At 40.2% G+C, this 18,493-nt stretch overlaps 2 protein-coding genes across 6 annotated transcripts in view; both read right to left on the bottom strand.

Annotated features, from left to right (window-relative positions):
* Positions 1–6,676, bottom strand: part of DNAJC21 (DnaJ heat shock protein family (Hsp40) member C21) — a 33,222-nt gene extending 26,546 nt beyond the window's left edge. For 3 of the 4 annotated variants that reach the window (XR_010659025.1, XR_010659026.1, XM_065905583.1), the window contains exon 1: positions 6,291–6,644. Coding sequence is in view for 2 of the 4 variants with exons in the window: in XM_065905583.1 (XP_065761655.1) it covers positions 6,291–6,639 (349 nt within the window). In the remaining 2 variants the exon portion in view is untranslated. Of the gene's footprint in view, positions 1–6,290 lie in introns of all 4 variants that reach the window. The other variant, XM_065905582.1, reaches the window with a different exon arrangement.
* A 3,788-nt stretch (positions 6,677–10,464) lies between these two features.
* On the bottom strand, positions 10,465–18,440 carry BRIX1 (biogenesis of ribosomes BRX1). 2 transcript variants are annotated; one of them, XM_065905585.1, is made up of 10 exons: positions 18,242–18,440; positions 16,574–16,685; positions 15,117–15,160; positions 13,682–13,752; positions 12,897–12,946; positions 12,720–12,793; positions 12,515–12,565; positions 12,288–12,389; positions 11,172–11,300; positions 10,465–10,919 (listed from the first exon to the last, which is right to left on the bottom strand). In XM_065905585.1, the coding sequence occupies exons 1-10, from the start codon at positions 18,398–18,400 to the stop codon at positions 10,650–10,652; spliced, it is 1,062 nt and encodes a 353-aa protein (XP_065761657.1). In that variant the 5' UTR covers positions 18,401–18,440; the 3' UTR covers positions 10,465–10,649. The 2 variants fall into 2 exon arrangements, with proteins under 2 accessions (XP_065761657.1, XP_065761658.1); XM_065905586.1 differs by having other exon boundaries at positions 16,574–16,641; positions 18,242–18,435.
* Positions 18,441–18,493: the final 53 nt, after the last annotated feature.

The raw sequence follows: 18,493 nt of genomic DNA, 5'->3' as shown, positions 1-18,493 counted from the left end.
TCTTTGGTAATGTGTTACACAGCAATAGATAACTAACATACTCAAAAAGCAAAATATCAGTATCTTGAGTCTACTATGGAGTACATCAAGATTCTTTAGGCTACAACGCAATATATGCTTCTTAAAAAAACGACAGAAATAGTCTTAAAGCAAGGCTCTCAAGTGTACCCGACCTCCTCTTTTCAGATACCACCACACAGTCCCACGTCCTTCAAGCAGCCTTCTGCTCAACCACTGACACTGACAACACTTTCTCAAGTGCAGCAGTCTGCCTTAGTTCTTTTTGTTTAGGTGCCTGAACACAAAAAGCGTTTAGAACCATGCTCCTTTGAAATTAACAAAAAATTAAAAAAAAAAGAAATGAAAAACTCCATCACAGGTCTAATTTCCCTTCCCTAGAGCAGCCCATGGGTCATCTTCTAGCCTATCTCTTCTCTGGACTAAATCTCCTACTTCTTATGTGCACCATAATATACTCTACTTTGTGCGTGCATGCTCAGTCATTCAGCATTATCTCTGTAACGCTCCTGCTAGAAATGTTTAACCTGAATTTAACCATGAGGAAGTAACTGTTGTTGTTTAGTCACTAAGTCGTGTCTGACTTTTTGCAACCCCATGGACTGTAGCCCACCAGGTTCCGCTGTCCATGGAATTTTCTAGGCAAGAATACTGGAGTGGGTTGCCATTTACTTCTCCAGGGGATGTTCCCGACCCAGGGGTCAAACCTGTGTCTCTTGCGTTGGCAGGCAGGTTCTTTACCACTGCACTACCTGGGAGGCCCAAGTGTGTGTGTGAATGGCTTTACTGTGTCCTGGACTTCAAATGCAGTCAGACAGTAATGATAAGGAGCTATTCATTAACTCCTTAACATTCGACTTTTAATCACTATAGCTAATTATATTAGTTTTTAGCAACAATATCACATTATGTCATGCTGAATTTATAGCTGACAAAGTTTTAAGTATTTTTCATGTTAATTACTGACAAACCAACTGATAACTGTAAAACAGTTTTTTAAACTCTAAATAGAGTGCTCAATCCACTCTGTGGCAGATACTAATTAGCTGATCCAAAACTTCTCCCTCTTTTTTCTCTTTCAGGCTTTACTGTGGAGGCTGGATGAGCCAAAAATTAAGCAAGCATTTTGGCTTATCCAGCCTCCCTTGCTGCTAGACAGGGCCATGTGACACAGTTCTGACCAGTGAGGTGAAAGCATTGGTGAAAGCACTGTATTTTCTTTCCCTCCTCTTTGTCTTATACATGGACGTGAGTGCTGGAGCTTCAGCAGCCATCTTGAGACCATGAAGAAAAGGCAAGAGATTCACAGTGACATTACTCAGCCACTCAAACAATGCCAGCAAGCATGTACCTCCAAGCCTTCTTGTGGTGAGAAAAATAAGTTCTTAACTTACTTAAACCACTGTGGCTAGGTTTTCCATTATTTGCAATGAGTACTATCAACTTTCATCTTGCTGTGGCCGTGTTGCCATCCGGTTCTAAACACAGGACACCCAGTATCCTGTTTTAATTATTTGAAATTTTTATTACTACTCTGTGACAAATACTACTAGTTGCCTGCTCAGTATCCATTCTCCTCTTATTCCTAACAAAACTATGATGTTGATCACAGTGGTAATGTACACACTCAAAAACCTTACCTCCTCAAACTTTTCTGAAGTGGAGATTATCAGGTGACCCACTTTCAGCCCATCAGATACAAACACAGAACAATCAATACTAAGTGAAGCTTCCCAGGAGAAGCACTGTTCTTCCTGATGAAAGGGACGGGCCTGGGTGGCACTCACCTTACGCTCTAACTCACCCTTTGCGTCCTGCCCAAAGCCTAGGTATACTTCCTGCCGGCAGATTATGACAACTGAGGCAGAGAATGCAGGTTCATCCCCTCTTCCGGGAATAAATGAATGCTGATTTTATGGGGGCACCCGATCTCCCAAATAAAGATGCCATTTCTAGTCTCCCCTGAAGTCTGGATTGACCACATGACTAAGCTCTAGTCAATAAAATCCATGAAAGTGTTCTATGGCAGCTTTTTAGACTCTTCCTTGAAAGACAACCAGCACACACCCTGTTCCTGCTTTATCCTTTCCTCCCTCACGCTGCCACCTGGGACCCCTACTGCCATCTCAGATGCTGAGTGAGGCCCCATCTGACAGCTGTTGAGCAGAGTCCAACGACCTCATGGGAGACCTGCTACCCTGGGGCTCACCTGCCTCTCTCTGCACCTCCACATGAAAGCAGTGAACTTCTTAACTGCTTACACTTGACACAAAGACTCAAGTCTAATGGTCAGGATGATGGAGCAGGTCTTCGATGGCTTCACCAAGCAGCCAGAACTACCAAGAAGGGCCTGACTTTCTACTACATGCGGGGAAAAAAAAAAAAAAAAACAGCTTTTCGAACACGACTGCCGGCTTCCTATCATTTGCAGCTAAACACAATCCTGATTTACATACAAGGGTACAGTCCAGCTCATGATTTCTAAGTCTTCATCAAATCATTAGTAATGATGGTCTGATAAACAAAGAAGCATGGTTCACATTAAAGCAGAATGACAGAAAAAGCCCCCAACTAAATCTCCTGATATGAGACAGAAAAGGTGACTGTTTAGGGGTGGGAGGTGGGTGGTTCTTCTTCACCTTTTAATCTGTACTGTACTCTGTTGTCCTTTTTCTTCCCACTCCCTTCTTCCCTGGTGACAGCTAAAGCTTTTAAAACGAGAAAACCCATCAATGTACCATCTGAAAGCAAGATCTATCGCTTTCTGAATCTTCTTTTTTAAATAACTTTTTCAATCTGTCATAAGGCTTTTTATTTCACTTAAATATGCCTGTGGCTGGTTGACTAGGAGGTTGAACTGAGATCTAAAAGATGACTGTAAAAAGTTAAAAAGCTATCATAGAAAAAAATGGGAAGTCTACCTTAATTATTAACATTAGGCAAATGCCATAGGTATTTCAAATCCAGCCAGTGAAGTTTAAAAGGCACTCTCATACTATTCTTTGTGTTTTTCTCTAGATAAACTTGTGCCCTCCTCTACTTTCTCCCAAATGATTTTACAGTAGCTTATAGAACACTTCATGGACTGTGCCTTTTACACCCTGCCTTAACTAAAGCCAAGCTCCCTGAGAACACACTTCCCTACAGGCCCCTGGGGCTCAGCAGGTCTGGTGATGAAGCTGACCTCCTCTCCTGGTCACTGATCCTTAATTCACCACTCAGTACAAATCAGCATTCTATCCATTCAAATGGAGATTCAGACAACCTGGCTACCTCTCCTCCTTCCCCTCCTTCTCCCCATTCACTAGCCTCCCAACCACTCCCCCCCTATTCACTGAGAATTTTAGCATGTGAATCATCTCTGCTCCCAGGTCCTTTCATCATCCTGGTGATGTCAGTGTCCTTAGTGAGATCTGCTGGTCTCCTTACCTCCTGCCTAGCCTCTCCAACCCAGTCTTCCACCACACGGTCAAAGGAATACTTGAAAAACACAAACCTATCATTTCATTTCTCCTGTCTGCAACCTTTCGATGGCTTCCCAAAGCCCAATCTTCCTAACCCAGTCTACCACAACCTTCAAGACCCAGCCCTTGCTCACCTGGGCAAGCTGACTTCTTCCCCTTCCTAGGCTCTGCTGTGCTCCCTCCTAACTCCCACCTCCTGTATTCACTGCGATCCCACTTGAGGTCTCAACCTAGATGTCACTCAGGGATGAACATCTATCCCACCCTCACAAAAACTCAGTCCAGATTGGTACAGGGGCTCAGAAGCACCTTGTATGTACCCTCCTACTGCCCTTATCTCAGCGGTTGGAAAGTGACTGTTTTCCTCTGTGTCTCTTCGAAGACAGCAGGGCCAGCAGGACAGGGATCACTCCTGTCTTGTCTGCAGTAAGGTGCACAGGGAACAGTCATCAGACTTTCTCAAGGAGTGATCTTAGTAGGCAGTGCTATTGACCCTATTGGCAGTTATTCTCAATTCTTCAATAAAAGAAATAAAGGTAATTCCTTTTTTAAACAATGAAAATGTTAGTCTTTGAAGCACAACCAGAATGCCAACCTTGGAAATACCTAATGCATTACCTTGCACATAGGATGAAATTAAACATTTGCTGAGTGACAGACTTAACAAACTAATGAGCCAGCAAAGTAAAGCACATCAAAATCATGTGTCTTAAGGGACAGTATATATCCTATCCTTGCACTGATTTCCAGCTAATCAAATCTGGTCATTTTTCCTTTGCAACTTCCCTTCAATGCAGCCCTTACCCCTCCCAATGATTCCAAGACTGGTTTGGGTCCTTAAGTACCCACGGTTGACTCTACCTGACTTTGGTCTCTGGCCCCCCTCAATCTACTAAGCTGCCTTCATAGTACCTTCCCAGGACATCTTAATAAAACTGGCCACAACTATCCATTATTGGAAAAACACATTTCACCATCCTTGGCCATTCAAAGACCTTTACAACCTAATCTCAGACTACTACTCAAAAACGTTTTAATATTGTCATCAAAATTATATGTGCATTTGGTCACAAGTATTAATTCTCTTTCTCACCCTTCCCCACTCAGACAATTAACAAATTTCCAACTCTATTTCTAACAGTAATCCCTATTACTCTAAGACCATTCTTCTATACTGTTTTTGGACCTATTAATTTTAGATATAGCTCGTGACTTCCAGATGAACATTTAGCTCATTTACCTCTTCCCTTCCAGTATACATCAGATTTTTTTAATTCCTCTGACGGTCATCATTTACAGCTTTAAGCAACAAACCCATACCTTTATTTCCTGTTCCATCAACTAGAACCATTACCTTCTGATTTGGGGTTCTAAGCCCTTCCTTCAGCCCTTCTCTCAATACCTATTTTCAGACTTCCAATAAACGCTGCCTTCCATTTAACTCTTCTTTGGACCATCTTTTGCGTTTCCCACACAATTATATTTTCTTCTCCCTCTTTCCTCTAGAGCCAAAGGCCAGGTTCCTCTGCCAAGGGGAAGCCTCACTGCCTTTCAGTACATGGTGAAAACTCCTGGTCTTGAATTCCTGGGGCAGTTATTAATTGTTCTAGTACGTGAAAGTGAAGTCGCTCAGTCGTGTCCCACTCTTTGAGACCCCATGGACTGTAGCCCTGCAGGCTCCTCTGTCCATGGGGATTTTCCAGGCAAGAATACTGGAGTGGGTGGCCATTCCTTCTCCAGGAGATCTTCCCAACCCAAGGAATGAACCCAGGTCTTCCATATTGTAGGCAGACGCTTAACCGTCTGAGCCACCAGGGAAGTCATTGTTCTAGTAACATGTTCTAGTAACCCACTGCCCATGGTCTAGTAACCAAGTCATTGTTCTAGTAACCCACTACCAATTATATGCGTTATGCTGTTTTGCTCATTTATATTTACCTTTCCAGTAAGGCATGTTTTCCAAACAAGACTGAGGTCTCGTCTTACCATTCTAACCACTCTATAAACATTTTTATGGACTAGTGCTAATATGAAAGCCTCTTATAAACCTCAAAAAGTTGAGCTTCAAATACTGTCTTCGTTACCCAGTCGAGAAGATCAGATTACTTCACCAGTCACACAGGTCTGGACTACAACTAAGTAAAACATCCGAAAGAAGCATACTTCTATAGATGTAAACACATAACTTCACTAGGGAAGGCACGCAACTAAAGTTTTCAATCTGCAGAACACCCGAAGTGAAATACAGAATCAACCTACCAAAAGAGAAAAAAAGCATAGCTCTTTAGAAGACATCTGACTAGCCCCTTTGTCTTAATTACACTTAAGTAGCTGGGATTTCCCGCTGAAGTTAAGGGCAGCTTTCCCGGTGAAAGCCCAGGAAAGCCGCAGGACTCCAGCAAGGGAAAAGGCTGCGACAGGACTGGGTTAAAAGCTCGGGACTCCTCCCCGCTCGGGGTCATCCACGGAGGGGCGGGAGGAGCACGAGAAGTCTCTAGTGTGCCATCTTTCCCCATCAAGTCGCCACGCGGGGACCTGGGGACGACTGGGACAGAACGAGGTGCTCGGGTCTCGAGTGAAGCCTGGGGGTGGAGGGCTGCGACCGCCGATGGGCTGAGAACCCTCATCGCCAGGGCTGGGCAGGGGCCAACCGGCCGGACGCCGGCACGGTTTCCAGGGCGAGGGGAGTTACCGGGCGGGTAAGCCCGGGCACAGCCAGGTCCCTAGAGTTACCCTGCGGAGAGGGGTGAGAAAGGTCGAGAGGGCCGCGGCTTTTGAGAGGGGCCGCGGCGGTTGCGGAGTAATTACCTGGGTGCCATTTCAGGGCCAGCTTCCGATAGGCTTTCTTGAGCTCCTCCTCGCTGGCGTCTCGCCGCACCCCCAGCGCTTCGTAGTGACACTTCATCGCCCGACAGGGCAGGGAGCTCGGGCCGGGGCCGGGGCCCGGGGCGGGGCCGGAGCCCGAGCCCGGGCCGAAGTGGTGGCGACGGCCCTGGTGGTCCTCTCCTGCGGCGGGAGCCCGGCGCCCGCACCGGGCCAGCCAGCGAGCGCGGCGGCGACGGCAGCGCCGGGCGACGGCGGCGCGCGGTGGCGAAAGGCGGCGGTGGTTGCGGCACGCGGGAGCGCGGAGGGGGCGGCGCCGGCGGCGGCTCCGCATGGACAGGGGGAGGGCCCTGTTCCGGAAATAGCCGCCCTGGAGGAAGGCGGAGCCGCGGCGGAGAGGAGGCGGGGCCGCGGCGGGCGGGAGGCGGGGCCGCGGCGGGAGGGAGGCGGGGCCGAGGTGAGACGGAGGTAGGGTCACGGGAGGCGGGGCCCCAGGGGGTGTCATTGTGAGCGGCACAGACGGCAGTCAGAGAGACACTAACTTGACATCCGACCTGAGAGATGAGAAAGGAGTTTGATGGGATGAGATTCTGGAAAACATCTTGTAGCTCTGAAGATAATTTCTCAATTTGAGCCACGCTTTTACAGATGAGAAAACTCAAGCTTGAGGAACGCCCCACTGATGAATGGCAGGATTCAGTTGGATCAAAACCAGATCTTTTAACTCTTTTCTTCGGTTACCACTTAATGAGATCTCTAATACTCCTTGTCCTGACCAATGTGCATGAGAAATAATAATTTAAAAAATGATTTATACTGCAACAATTTAAGAGGGAGCATCAACACGTTTTAAATAATACTAAATGTTTTACTACCGTAAATAAAATTGCGCTGATCCACCCATCCATCACTCTTGATGGATCCATCACATCCATCACTAACTTTCTGGGCTCTAAACCTACATTTCCAAGATCGATTTAGGTTAAGAATGCCGTTAGGACTCAGCACTTTCACTGCTGAGAGTCAGGTTGGATCCTTGGTCAGAGGAGCTAAGATCCCACAAGAAAAGTTCAGTTCAGTCGCTCAGTCGTGTCCGACTCTTTGCGACCCCATGAACCTCAGCACGCCAGGCTTCCCTGTCCATTACCAACTGCTGGAGTCTACCCAAACCCATGTCCATTGAGTCAGTGATGCCATCCAATCATCTCATCTTCTGTCGTGCCCCTCTCCTCCTGCCCTCAATCTTTCCCAGCATCAGGGTCTTTTTCAAATGAGTCAGCTCTTCACATCAGGTGGCCAAAGGATTGGAGTTCAACTTCAGTATCAGTCCTTCCAATGAACACCCAGGACTGATCTCCTTTAGGATGGACTGGTAGGATCTCCTTGAAGTCCAAGGGACTCTCAAGAGTCTTCTCCAACACAGTTCAAAAGCATCAATTCTTCGGCGCTCAGCTTTCTTCATAGTCCAACTCTCACATCCACACATAACTACTGAAAAACCATAGCCTTGACTAGATGAACCTTTGTTGGCAAAGTAACATCTCTGCTTTTTAATATGCTGTCTAGGTTGGTCATAACTTTCCTTCCAAGAAGTAAGCGTCTTTTAATTTCATGGCTGCAATCACCATCCGCAGTGATTTTGGAGCCCAGAAAAATAGTCAGCCAGTGTTTCCACTGTCTCCCCATCTATTTCCCATGAAGTGATGGGACTGGATACCATGCACTTAGTTTTCTGAATGTTGAACTTTAAGCCAACTTTTTCACTCTTCTCTTTCACTTTCATCAAGAGGCTCTTTAGTTCTTCACTTTCTGCCATGAGGGTGGTGTCATCTGCATATCCGAGGTTATTGACATTTCTCCCAGCAATCCTGATTCCAGCTTGTGCTTCCTCCAGCCCAGCGTTTCTCATGATGAGCTCTGCATGTGAGTTAAATAATCAGGGTAACAATACACAGCCTTGATGTACTCCTTCTCCTATTTGGAACCAGTCTTTTGTCCCATGTCCAGTTCTAACTGTTGCTTCCTGATCTGCATATAGGTTTCTCAAGAGGCAGGTCAGGTGGTCTGGTATTCCCATGTCTTTCAGAATTTTCCAGTTTATTGTGATCCACACCATCAAAGGCTTTTGCATAGTCAATAAAACAGAAATAGATGTTTTTCTGGAACTCTCGAATGATCCAGTGGATGTTAGCAATTTGATCTCTGGTTCCTCTGCCTTTTCTAAAACCAGCTTGAACATCTGGAAGCTCACAGTTCATGTTCTGCTGAAGCCACAAGAGGTGCCACCAAAAAATAAAAAAAAAGAATGCAGCTAAGGGATAGTATTTAACCAGTAACAGGTTTTGGTTGATGTAACTGATACACTGTATTATGGGGTGAAAGATCCCTACAACTGTTGTTAAATTTAGATTGTCAACCACATATGGTTAGAAGGGTTGGCTCTGTTGCTAACAAATCTCTCTTGTACAGGATCAGGGTACCCAAAGTTTATGAAGTTGTCCCTTTCTTCCCTAACATCCTGCCCTCGGCACAATCAAAACAAACCAACTCTTAAATCTCAAGTTTCTAGGCACAACACTGTCCAACCAACTCACTACTAAAAATTCATACACTAGCCTCTTTTCCAAAGGAGGATACTATATGGTCTTGGATTATAAATGATAGTAGGGAAGATTGAGAAGTTTGAGTGCAAGGAAAAACAGGACATTTCCCTATCTGAGAATGGAATTAGGAAAGAGGAGTAAACAAACAGTGAACAAAAAAATGACTTTTTCTCCAATTCCATCTGGTTTTGCTACTTCTCAGTCACTTGCCTCTTTTTCTTTCCTGAGGGAAAGAGGATCCATTTTTGCTTGTAATACTGTATCAAAATTTAAAGACAATTACACTGTATGTAAATTTCAGCCTAAAGGAAGATCTTTATTAAACAGGTTGACTTCTAAATGAACATGGACTTGAGAAATTCTCATTCAAATGAGGTATCCACATAAATGATTACAACAATGTCTTATTTTCATCGTATATTCAATTGCTTAAATATCGGCTTTTTCCCCTGAAGTAAGCGTTAGTCACTCAGTTGTGCCGGACTCCTTATGACCCCATGGACTCTTTACTACAACACAGGATCACCAGGCTCCTGTGTCCAAATTTTCCAGGCAAGGATACTGGAGTGGGTTGCCATTTCCTTCTCCAACAAATTCGTGTAACTACCACACAAAAAGTCACAAAAGAAAAACCAATACCCAGCCAAAACACAATATTCATACTTTTTACCTATCAAATTGACAAAGATTATTTCATCATTAGCAAGGGTACAAGGAAATGAACACTAACCTCTGGTGAGGTACAATATTTAGAGGAACGAGTTTCTAACTTTTGATCAGGGTTCTTAACTCCATATATTGTACTAAATATGTATAGAATGTTTGCTGCAAGCATCTATACCAGAAAAGATAAAACTGATAAATACTCAAATATCCAACAATAAGGGACTGCTGAGGTGTGGCAGAGTAGAATACTATGCAATTACTAATGTTGCAGAGCAAAGACGGAAAAATGATTAGCAGGAAAAAAGTGACAAAACACCACACGCATGACCCTACCCTGTTCCTGGCCACTTGCACCCAGAATCTTGCCTATTACTAATCGTTCTTCAGGGTGATAAGCCCAGTGCTCTCTCTGCTTCAAATAAAGTTCTTTCGTAACAGGAAAAATTCACATGTTCTGGTGCCATAACTGTTTTCTTCCTTTTACTGTTAAGTAATTTACACCCATTGCTTCTAAATTAAATTTGCAATCTACAAAATGTTTTCAATACATATATCAACTTATTAGATTTGCAAAACCTAAATATTTTTCTCATATTTTTTCAAGGTAACAAAACAAGAGAAGTTGGCTCTTCCCGTGCCTTGTGACTCAGGGACTCAAACCTCAGTAAGATGCCTTCCCCTGCTAGCACGCCACCCTCACTGTACCATCTGAAACGATGCCCTCAAAGTGCCTAACGCTGTTTTACATATAATAACAATCCAGTAAATCTGCCTGAATTTCAGATTTAATAAACTCAAAATTTTAATCCAAAACAGTGGGCCTAAACCTTAAATGTGCTAAGTTTTTAGTAACATGTAAAGCTTTAAAAAGAAAAACAGAAATTACGTAATGAGTTCTGGTGATATTTTATTTAGAAAAACATAGACCCACCCGGACCAAAGTCACAAAATCTTAAGTTTTTTCTTTTAAATGTTGCACTGATTAGATGGAAGGCCATCGCAAGTAACAAAAGTATTTACACACTGAACACAAAATAAATATAAAAAACTGAAATCAAATTAGTTCTCCATTGATTCATTTTGCATTCCCACTGCTCATCTTCTGTTTCATTTTTCTTTGTCTTTTGTAAATCCTTTTCTTTCTGGCTTTCAAATCGACTTTTGGCTCTGGTTTCACCCACTGTATCTCTACCGGCTTTTCCTCAGCCGGCGTAACAAAAACATCTGCAGTGGGATCATGGGGAAGAATAGTCTTTGGTTCTTTCTTTCTCAGCTTCTGCACATCTTTCACTTGTTGTTTCTCTCTGTATTTTGCAGCTGTGATGGATCTTATGATACGCCGATGCTAGAAACAAAAAAAATATGAAAGATGCTTTTGAATAAAAATAAACATTTTATACATGGTAAGGACATTCACTTATGAAACCTATTTCCCTTTACCCTGCATCATCAAAAAAAAAAAAAAAATTGTAATCTGTAAGACTGGATGCAGCAAAAACCAAATTCAGTTTCACAGTTAACAGAACACTTATTTGACAGAATTACTTTGGCTCAAGAGTTTTAGGACATCAAGGACCACTGAACAGAAACAGCTTACCATGTTTGGTGACTGGTAGTGAGGATTTTCATACAAAGTTGGTCCTCCAAAACTTCCCTGGAAAATCTTTATAAGATTTAAGACAAAACGGGGTCCTATTTCTACAAGAGCGGCATCTTCTTCTATGATCTTTAATTAAAAAAGGAAACATTTCATTTTGATTTGAATAAAATACTTCTACATGGTACACGGGCTATATCCTCATTACAAATGTACCTAAAAGAACTGATAACCAATAAAGTTAAGGTGGAAGGGAAACTTGGCAAATGCCAAATCATCAATATTTTCTGAACTGTATTACTGGTTACAGGTAGCTGTCATAGGAAAATATAAATGTCTTTTCAGTGTCTTTAAAATTGAGTCATTTCAATCTGGTCTGTATCTAGCTTCTCACAACACATGTCTTCTTGCAAAACTGGTCAAATGATTATTTAAAATTGCAACCATGAGAACAAAATGTATTCAAGCACCCTATGTGGCACTCTTTTAAAATTTAAATCAATCCTTGAGTTGTTTTTATAAATGTAATTCAAATTAGATTAAAAGACATATAAAAGGATACATGGCAAAATTTATTTTTGAATGGCTACCGACTGGGGAATTAAGGAGCAACTTCTGAACCACAAATATTACTATTGTTGTTTAAGGTATGCCTGCATTCAGAGGTTAAGAAGGGGATATGTTTAACTCACGTATCTTTTCTGCTTAACACAAGCAGAAAAAAGCCCAGTTTACTTCACACGCTGTCTGAAATTCTGTCTTGCTGTTTTCATCCACCTCTCCTCCTGAATGAATCACTGTATGACTCATCTAATAGTTCTCACAAATGTTTTCTACGGGGGCTATGTTTTTCTAAGTCTAAAACCCCACCCCAGCCCCAGCAGACTCTAACCTCTTAGGAGAGAAACTTATATTTTACTCAATATATAGTGATTTGTGAGAAAATCCATACTCTGTATCAGCGGATAGCCATGAACTTAGGTTATGAAATAGGAGTTATTTACTACAAGTCTGTAGGGAAAAGAAAGCTATGTAAGAGAAAAAGAGTACCATTTGCCTATTCTATATCATAAACACTATATATCCTACCTTATATAATTAAAAATAAAAGCTAACCTGAAAGTTCCGAAACCATATCCTGTTATCCAAAATGGTGAATGTAAACACATGGTCCACAAATGGCTGGCTTTTGGGATGATACCGTGGTGTACTGAAGATCTAGTGGAAAAAGGGACACATTAGTTCTGTATTCTATGACATACCATGTGTTTTAGATAAAGTTAAAAGGAAGACACTTATTTATAATATTTTACTAAAAACAGTTTCTAGTAAAGATATTTTACCTGAATTAAGAGTTCTTTTAACAAAGTATAATGTGGTAATTCATCAAAAGCCTGTAAAAATAAAGTGAATATATTATTTGACAACATTAATTTTGCTTAAAATTGTGTTTTATTAACTAAATTGAATTGTACAACTATATCCACTCAAAAAAACCCACCATGCACAGTAAGAAAATTAACCTCAGACACGTAACGAGAAACTTACAGGGTCAAAAGACAAAAGGGGCCGAGAACCTTTTAAACAGTTTCCAGTCATCTTCAGCTCAGCCAGGGTGTGAACTAGAAAAATTATAACAACAAAAATAGTTATAAATTTGGCACAATTATCCCAAAAGATTATTTTCAATTTTCTCACAAAAAAATTTAAATTGAGTCAACTTACTATTTTGAACAAGGAATTTAGCAGATGGTCCATGAGGTGAATTTGAAAGCCTAAAAAATATAAAAGAAGTTTTTTCAACTAATTAGAATTTAGAATGTAGTAAAAGCTTACTACCAGCTCAATTTAAAAGATACCACAGAGACTTCCCTGGTGGTCTAGTGGTTAACACCCTGCACTTCCAATACAAGGGGGCACAGGTTTGATCCCTGGTCTGGGAACTAAGATCCCACATGCCACATGGTGCAGTCAAAAACATAAAATGCACAGTTTAAAAGAAAAGATACCATACAGTGCTAACAATATTCACTTATTCCCAAATTTATTTAATACATTCTCTTTCAATATTGATTTCTAATAATTTCACAGTTTTAAAAGAAAAGACTCTGTGTGATTTCAATACCTTTAGACCATGGAATTTTTGCATTTGTTGTACATCCCTAGATATGTTCCAGTGTCTCCTGGTTTATAGTCTCTAGGAACCTGAATAGAATTTGTATCCTGCTGTTGTGTGAAAACTGGATAAATCTTAATTATATTGAATTGGTTCACAGTGCTTTTCAGGTCTACTATATTCTTCTACTTTTCTGTCTATTCAATCTATTAATTTTTGAGAGTTTGATATTGAAACTCTAACTAAAATTATTTTTTATCATATTTTATCATAATTAATCTACTAAAAAATAACTGTAATATATTGTGGAACTATCACTTTTATTTTCCAAGTCTCCTGTAAATGTGTTATACTTTCATAATTTAAAAAATTTAAAAAAAATACATTCTCTTACCACATATAGAGATCTTGTTTTTTCTTAGCTTCAAAATAGATACACTTATTGCAGTTTTTCATTTCACAAACCTACATGGAGCAAAGTATAGAAAAATGAAGTACATAATAAAACTAAGATCTAAAGTAATTCAAAGAATGAATATTCAGATTCCTCCAAGAATACTTCAGCAGGTTAAGAGGTTACAAAGGTCTAAATCAAAGTAGATTTCTTTGCAGAAATGTTTAGATTTTCTGCATAAGGTAAACTATGCTCTGCCCACCTCTTTGACGTTAACAGCTACTCTTTTTGGTCTAGCATTTTAAGTGGCCTCCCTTGGAGAACCTCTTCTTCTGACCATATTCCTGTGTATAAACTACTAAGATTAAAAACAAACAACCCCAGGAATAAAGCACATTACAACCAGACTCACCAACTGTAGCAAAACAGTCCTTAAAGAACCAAAAACATCCTTCATAACCATTACTTTGATGTTTAACTTTTTGCTGTTCTATTTTAAGCTCAAGAAATTTATGTTTTTTCTTCCTCATCTATACCACCATTTCTGTGATTTGGTTCTGTAAAATCACTAAGGAGTATACAAAATCTATTTCAAGTTGAATTAAACTTCAACGTCTTAAACATTTATAAAGTCACAAGTGAGAAATGCACAAAAGCAATAAGGGAATGAAGTCCTTTATTATTGTAGTATTTATAAATTAATATATATATACACTACCTGAGGATTAAATTCATCAATCCAATGCTTTTGTTGCTTACTTTCTAGGAATAAATATAACTACATGCTAAGTTGTGAGCTTTAGTTGCTGCAATCCAGATCCTGTTTATGTCTCCTATCTTCATTTGAAATTATACTACCTATTAGGGGCCTGACTCCCTCATTAGAATGTAAGTTCCACGATGACAGAGGCATTTCTTTTAACACTGTTACTATAGAATAATCCCATGATAGAATAGGGCTTCAAAAATTTGTGCTAAATGAATAACAGAAGTTTTTCTAACAACTAAAAGAGAAGTATCTAAAACAATTCTTCTAAGTTTTAAAAAAATCTGCTTTAAAAATGGAAGTTTAGCTTTCAACACTACTTTGAAATTTTAAGCTATTACTAGTCCATAATACCTTAAGAGCAAATATCACATGCACTGCTTTTAATACTAGCAAAATACTTTCCTCAATATGCTTATTGAGAGAAGACAAATTTAAGAATGACCAAGAAATAATATGTACTGAAGCAATGAACTGTGTGAAATAGACAATGAGTACTATAAAAATTTAGAAGGTACATAATTAAAGTTCATAAAATTTGTGTCTTATACAAAACAACTTAAGTCACTAGATAACTGACTTATTTTTTAAATGATCAATTTCTCAGGTTCTAAAATATTGTTTCTAAACAGTGCTGCTAGAATATTTTACTTTATTTTCTTAAATTACCTCATTAATCACAAATAACTTATCTTTACGATCCATTTTAGTATCTGTAAAAAGAAAAAAAACAAACAGATTTCAAAGCTACTTCAATCAAATCACTCATACTTTCTAGAAAATTAACTATTAAGTATCTTTATAATTTTCAGTTTAAATGAGATTTATTGATCTTCAAAATGATTACAGCTGAAGACACATGACCTCTTTAAAAATCTTGCTCTTTTGAAATGCAAAAATGAGTGATTGAAAATAGTCCTTAGGAATTATAAAGATCTAGGCAGTGTTTCTTTGTGTGCAGGCATACCTCAGAGATTCTGCCTGTTCAGTTCCAGATGACCGTAATAAAGAGAATATTGAAAGAAAGTCATATACATTTTTTTGATTTCCTAGTGCATATAAATGTCATGCTTATATTATACCATAGTCTATCAGACATACACATTATGTTTAAATAAACAATGTACATGTCTTAATTTAAAAATATTTTATTACTATAAAATGCTAACCATCATCTGAGCCTCCAGTGAGCCACAGTAGTAACTTCAAAGATCACTGATCACAGATCACAAAATAACATCAATGAAAAGGTTTGAAACACTAAAAGAATTACCAAAATGTGACACAGATACAAAGTGATCAACTAAATGCCATTGGAAAAATGGTGCCAAGAGACTTGCTTGACACAGGGTTACCACAAGTCTGCAAATGGAGAAAAAAAACATTGCAAAAAAGTGAAGTACAATAAAACGAGGTCTACCTAAATTTTATGAATCTCTTTCCAAAACAGAAAAATTCTCACAAACCAATTTTAGGACACAGGTTTTATAAACACTCACTTAGGAAACAATATAAATTAAAATTCTCTTTATGTAACTACAGACCTCAGTTTCAGAAACACTGTTATTTCATTCAGAAACACTTATGTTATTACCAAGAATTAAAACCTAAGCACCTCCAGACACAGGCACAAAAAACAGCTGCATGAGAACACGTCATGGTTCCAAATCCCATTACTAAATGCTTTTCATTTGCCTGTAAGACATCCCATTATAAAAGATAAAGCCTGGCATTAGGAGTAGACTGAGTCCCAACTTAAAGGTGCTTCAAGTCATACTCCTGGTACATTAAGTTTTTAATTAGAACAGCTTTTTGTTTTGTTTTGTTTTAAATTCAGAAAATAATACATGGCAGTCTTGATTCATTTAGAAGGACAAACCAGCTCATGGCCTCTGAGAACATATTCTCGGACTTTCAAAAAATGTTTTAGAGAAGACAGTGCTTAATGAATTTTGCAGAGAATTTCTAAAAAATATTAATTGGAAAAATCTTGGCACTGAACAGATAAAACTTCTGAGAAGTCACTGTTCTTTACCTGACATGCTGAATGAATGAAGTGTGACTAGAAGTGAAAATATATAAACGTTTACAAATACGGAATCTTAAAGCATACAATATGAAAGCACCTGCTTTAGAATGAGGCATCAACATTCTCAAATCTTGCATTAAATGTCTTGTTCTGAAATTTATTCCTCTAGAAGAAAAGATGAGAATCCGTTCCTTATTTTTCCACTTTCCCTAAAGGAAAAAAGTGTGAGAATTTTAACATTTCATGGTGAATCTATCTTGTTTGTTTAAAAATAAATGCTTCCAAGTAGCAACCCAAACAATCCTGACCTCAGCCTTTCATTCAATCTCAGTAGCATTTACTGACCCCAGCTGCCATCCGGAAACCTCCTTGGCTTCCTTTCCTTTTGTTTTTCTTCAATTTCTCCAGTTCCTCCTCCTGATTATGACAGTTCTCATAATCACACTCACAGCTTTCACTGTCAACTAACTCTACAGAAAGATAAGGAACTCTTTCTAGTTCAAATAATCCAGTATTTAACTTACCTCAAATTCAACTTTAGGACACCAAATCTTAAAATCTGGTAAACTTCCTTACTATTTTTCTGATGATGTCACCATTATTTCAGTCCCCCATGCTTTGAATCTTCCATTTGCCCTTATCTCATATCATAAGCACCAGTAAATGCTGTCAATTTCTCTTTCCAACAACTCTTAGTCCTCTCTTAGGGTTAGAATTCAAGCTTACCTTTCATTCCTCAAAGCTAACTCCTTTCCCAGTGCTTGAAAACCACTACACAGGGTCATTTACCTATCACTCACTACGTGGTAGAGATCTATGCTAAGCTGTGGTGGGGGTTGCGGGCACGATGGAAGGAAATTACTAAAGCAGACCAATTGTCTCCACAGTATTTTATCTAGCTTAAGTAGCTCTCAGATGAATGAAAGATTCAACAACTTGTGTTCACCTTCTTCTGAATAAAAACCATCAACTTACAAATCAGTTCTTAGTTTCCTTCTAAACTCCAACATTTTAGGAGAAAGCGTCACGTTTTAGTTTTGCACTCCCAAAGCACGGGAAACCTAACTTCTTACAGTGCTTGGCACATTAAAACTTTGTCGAATACACCTAAAACTCATAGTATCTACCCTAGTTTTCCGTATTCCGTGAGAGTTACAAATCAAACAAGTCGGGGATGGAAAGGGAATGAGGTTCAAGAGGGAGGGAATAAATGTATACTTATGGCTGATTCACGTTGTTGTACATTACAAAACTGTACAACACAACACTGCAAAGCAATTATCCTCCAATTAAAAGTAAAACTTAAAAAAAAAGATCACGTCTAAGGCATAGTCCCAAAGGACAGTAGCTTTTTAAAGAATCGCACAACCAGCTTCAAGATTCAGAATATGGGAATATTCTGGACATCCCATCACTGGAAGGGATATATACTCGAGGGAGACAAACAAGTTTAAGGAAGAATTCCTTCCTCCGACAACAACAAAAAACGAAGGAAATGAAGACCAAACACTGTAACAGTCCCCGAAAGTCGCTTCTCTGCGAGCCAGGTAACAGCTTTGAAATCGGTGAAGTTGCTCAGTCAGCAGCCTGCCAAGAGTGCAGCCACGTGCTCTAGGGTTAGATGCAAACGCGGCAGCGGGTCCCGCCGGGCGAGCTGAGACGGAGCTCCCCTAACACCCCCAGCAATTCTGAAACCCGCAGAGCGGTAATCAGGTAGGTACCACAACGAAAGAGCGTGGAGCCGCGGCCGCAAAGCCCCCTTTACCTTGCAAACTGGGCCTGGGATACGATCTTTCTCTTCTTCCGCCGCCTCCTCTGATACGTCGTTCGGCTTAGCCGGCAGCTTGCCATCTTTCTCGTGTCTTTTCAGCTTTTTCGCCTGAACCGCCAGTCCTCCACGCCGTTTCCTCTTGGTCGCCGCCATCTTGCTCCGCGCCTTCGCTCTGGGCCTTCCTTCCGGCTCTGCCGCTTGCTCCGCCTTCCCGTCTCTATGGTCCCGGCCCCCAGCTCCACGGTC

The sequence above is a fragment of the Muntiacus reevesi genome, chromosome 14, assembly GCF_963930625.1.
Source record: "Muntiacus reevesi chromosome 14, mMunRee1.1, whole genome shotgun sequence".
Lineage (NCBI taxonomy): Eukaryota > Metazoa > Chordata > Mammalia > Artiodactyla > Cervidae > Muntiacus > Muntiacus reevesi.
Note: the sequence above shows the minus strand (reverse complement) of the source record. Positions and strands in the feature narration are given on the sequence as shown.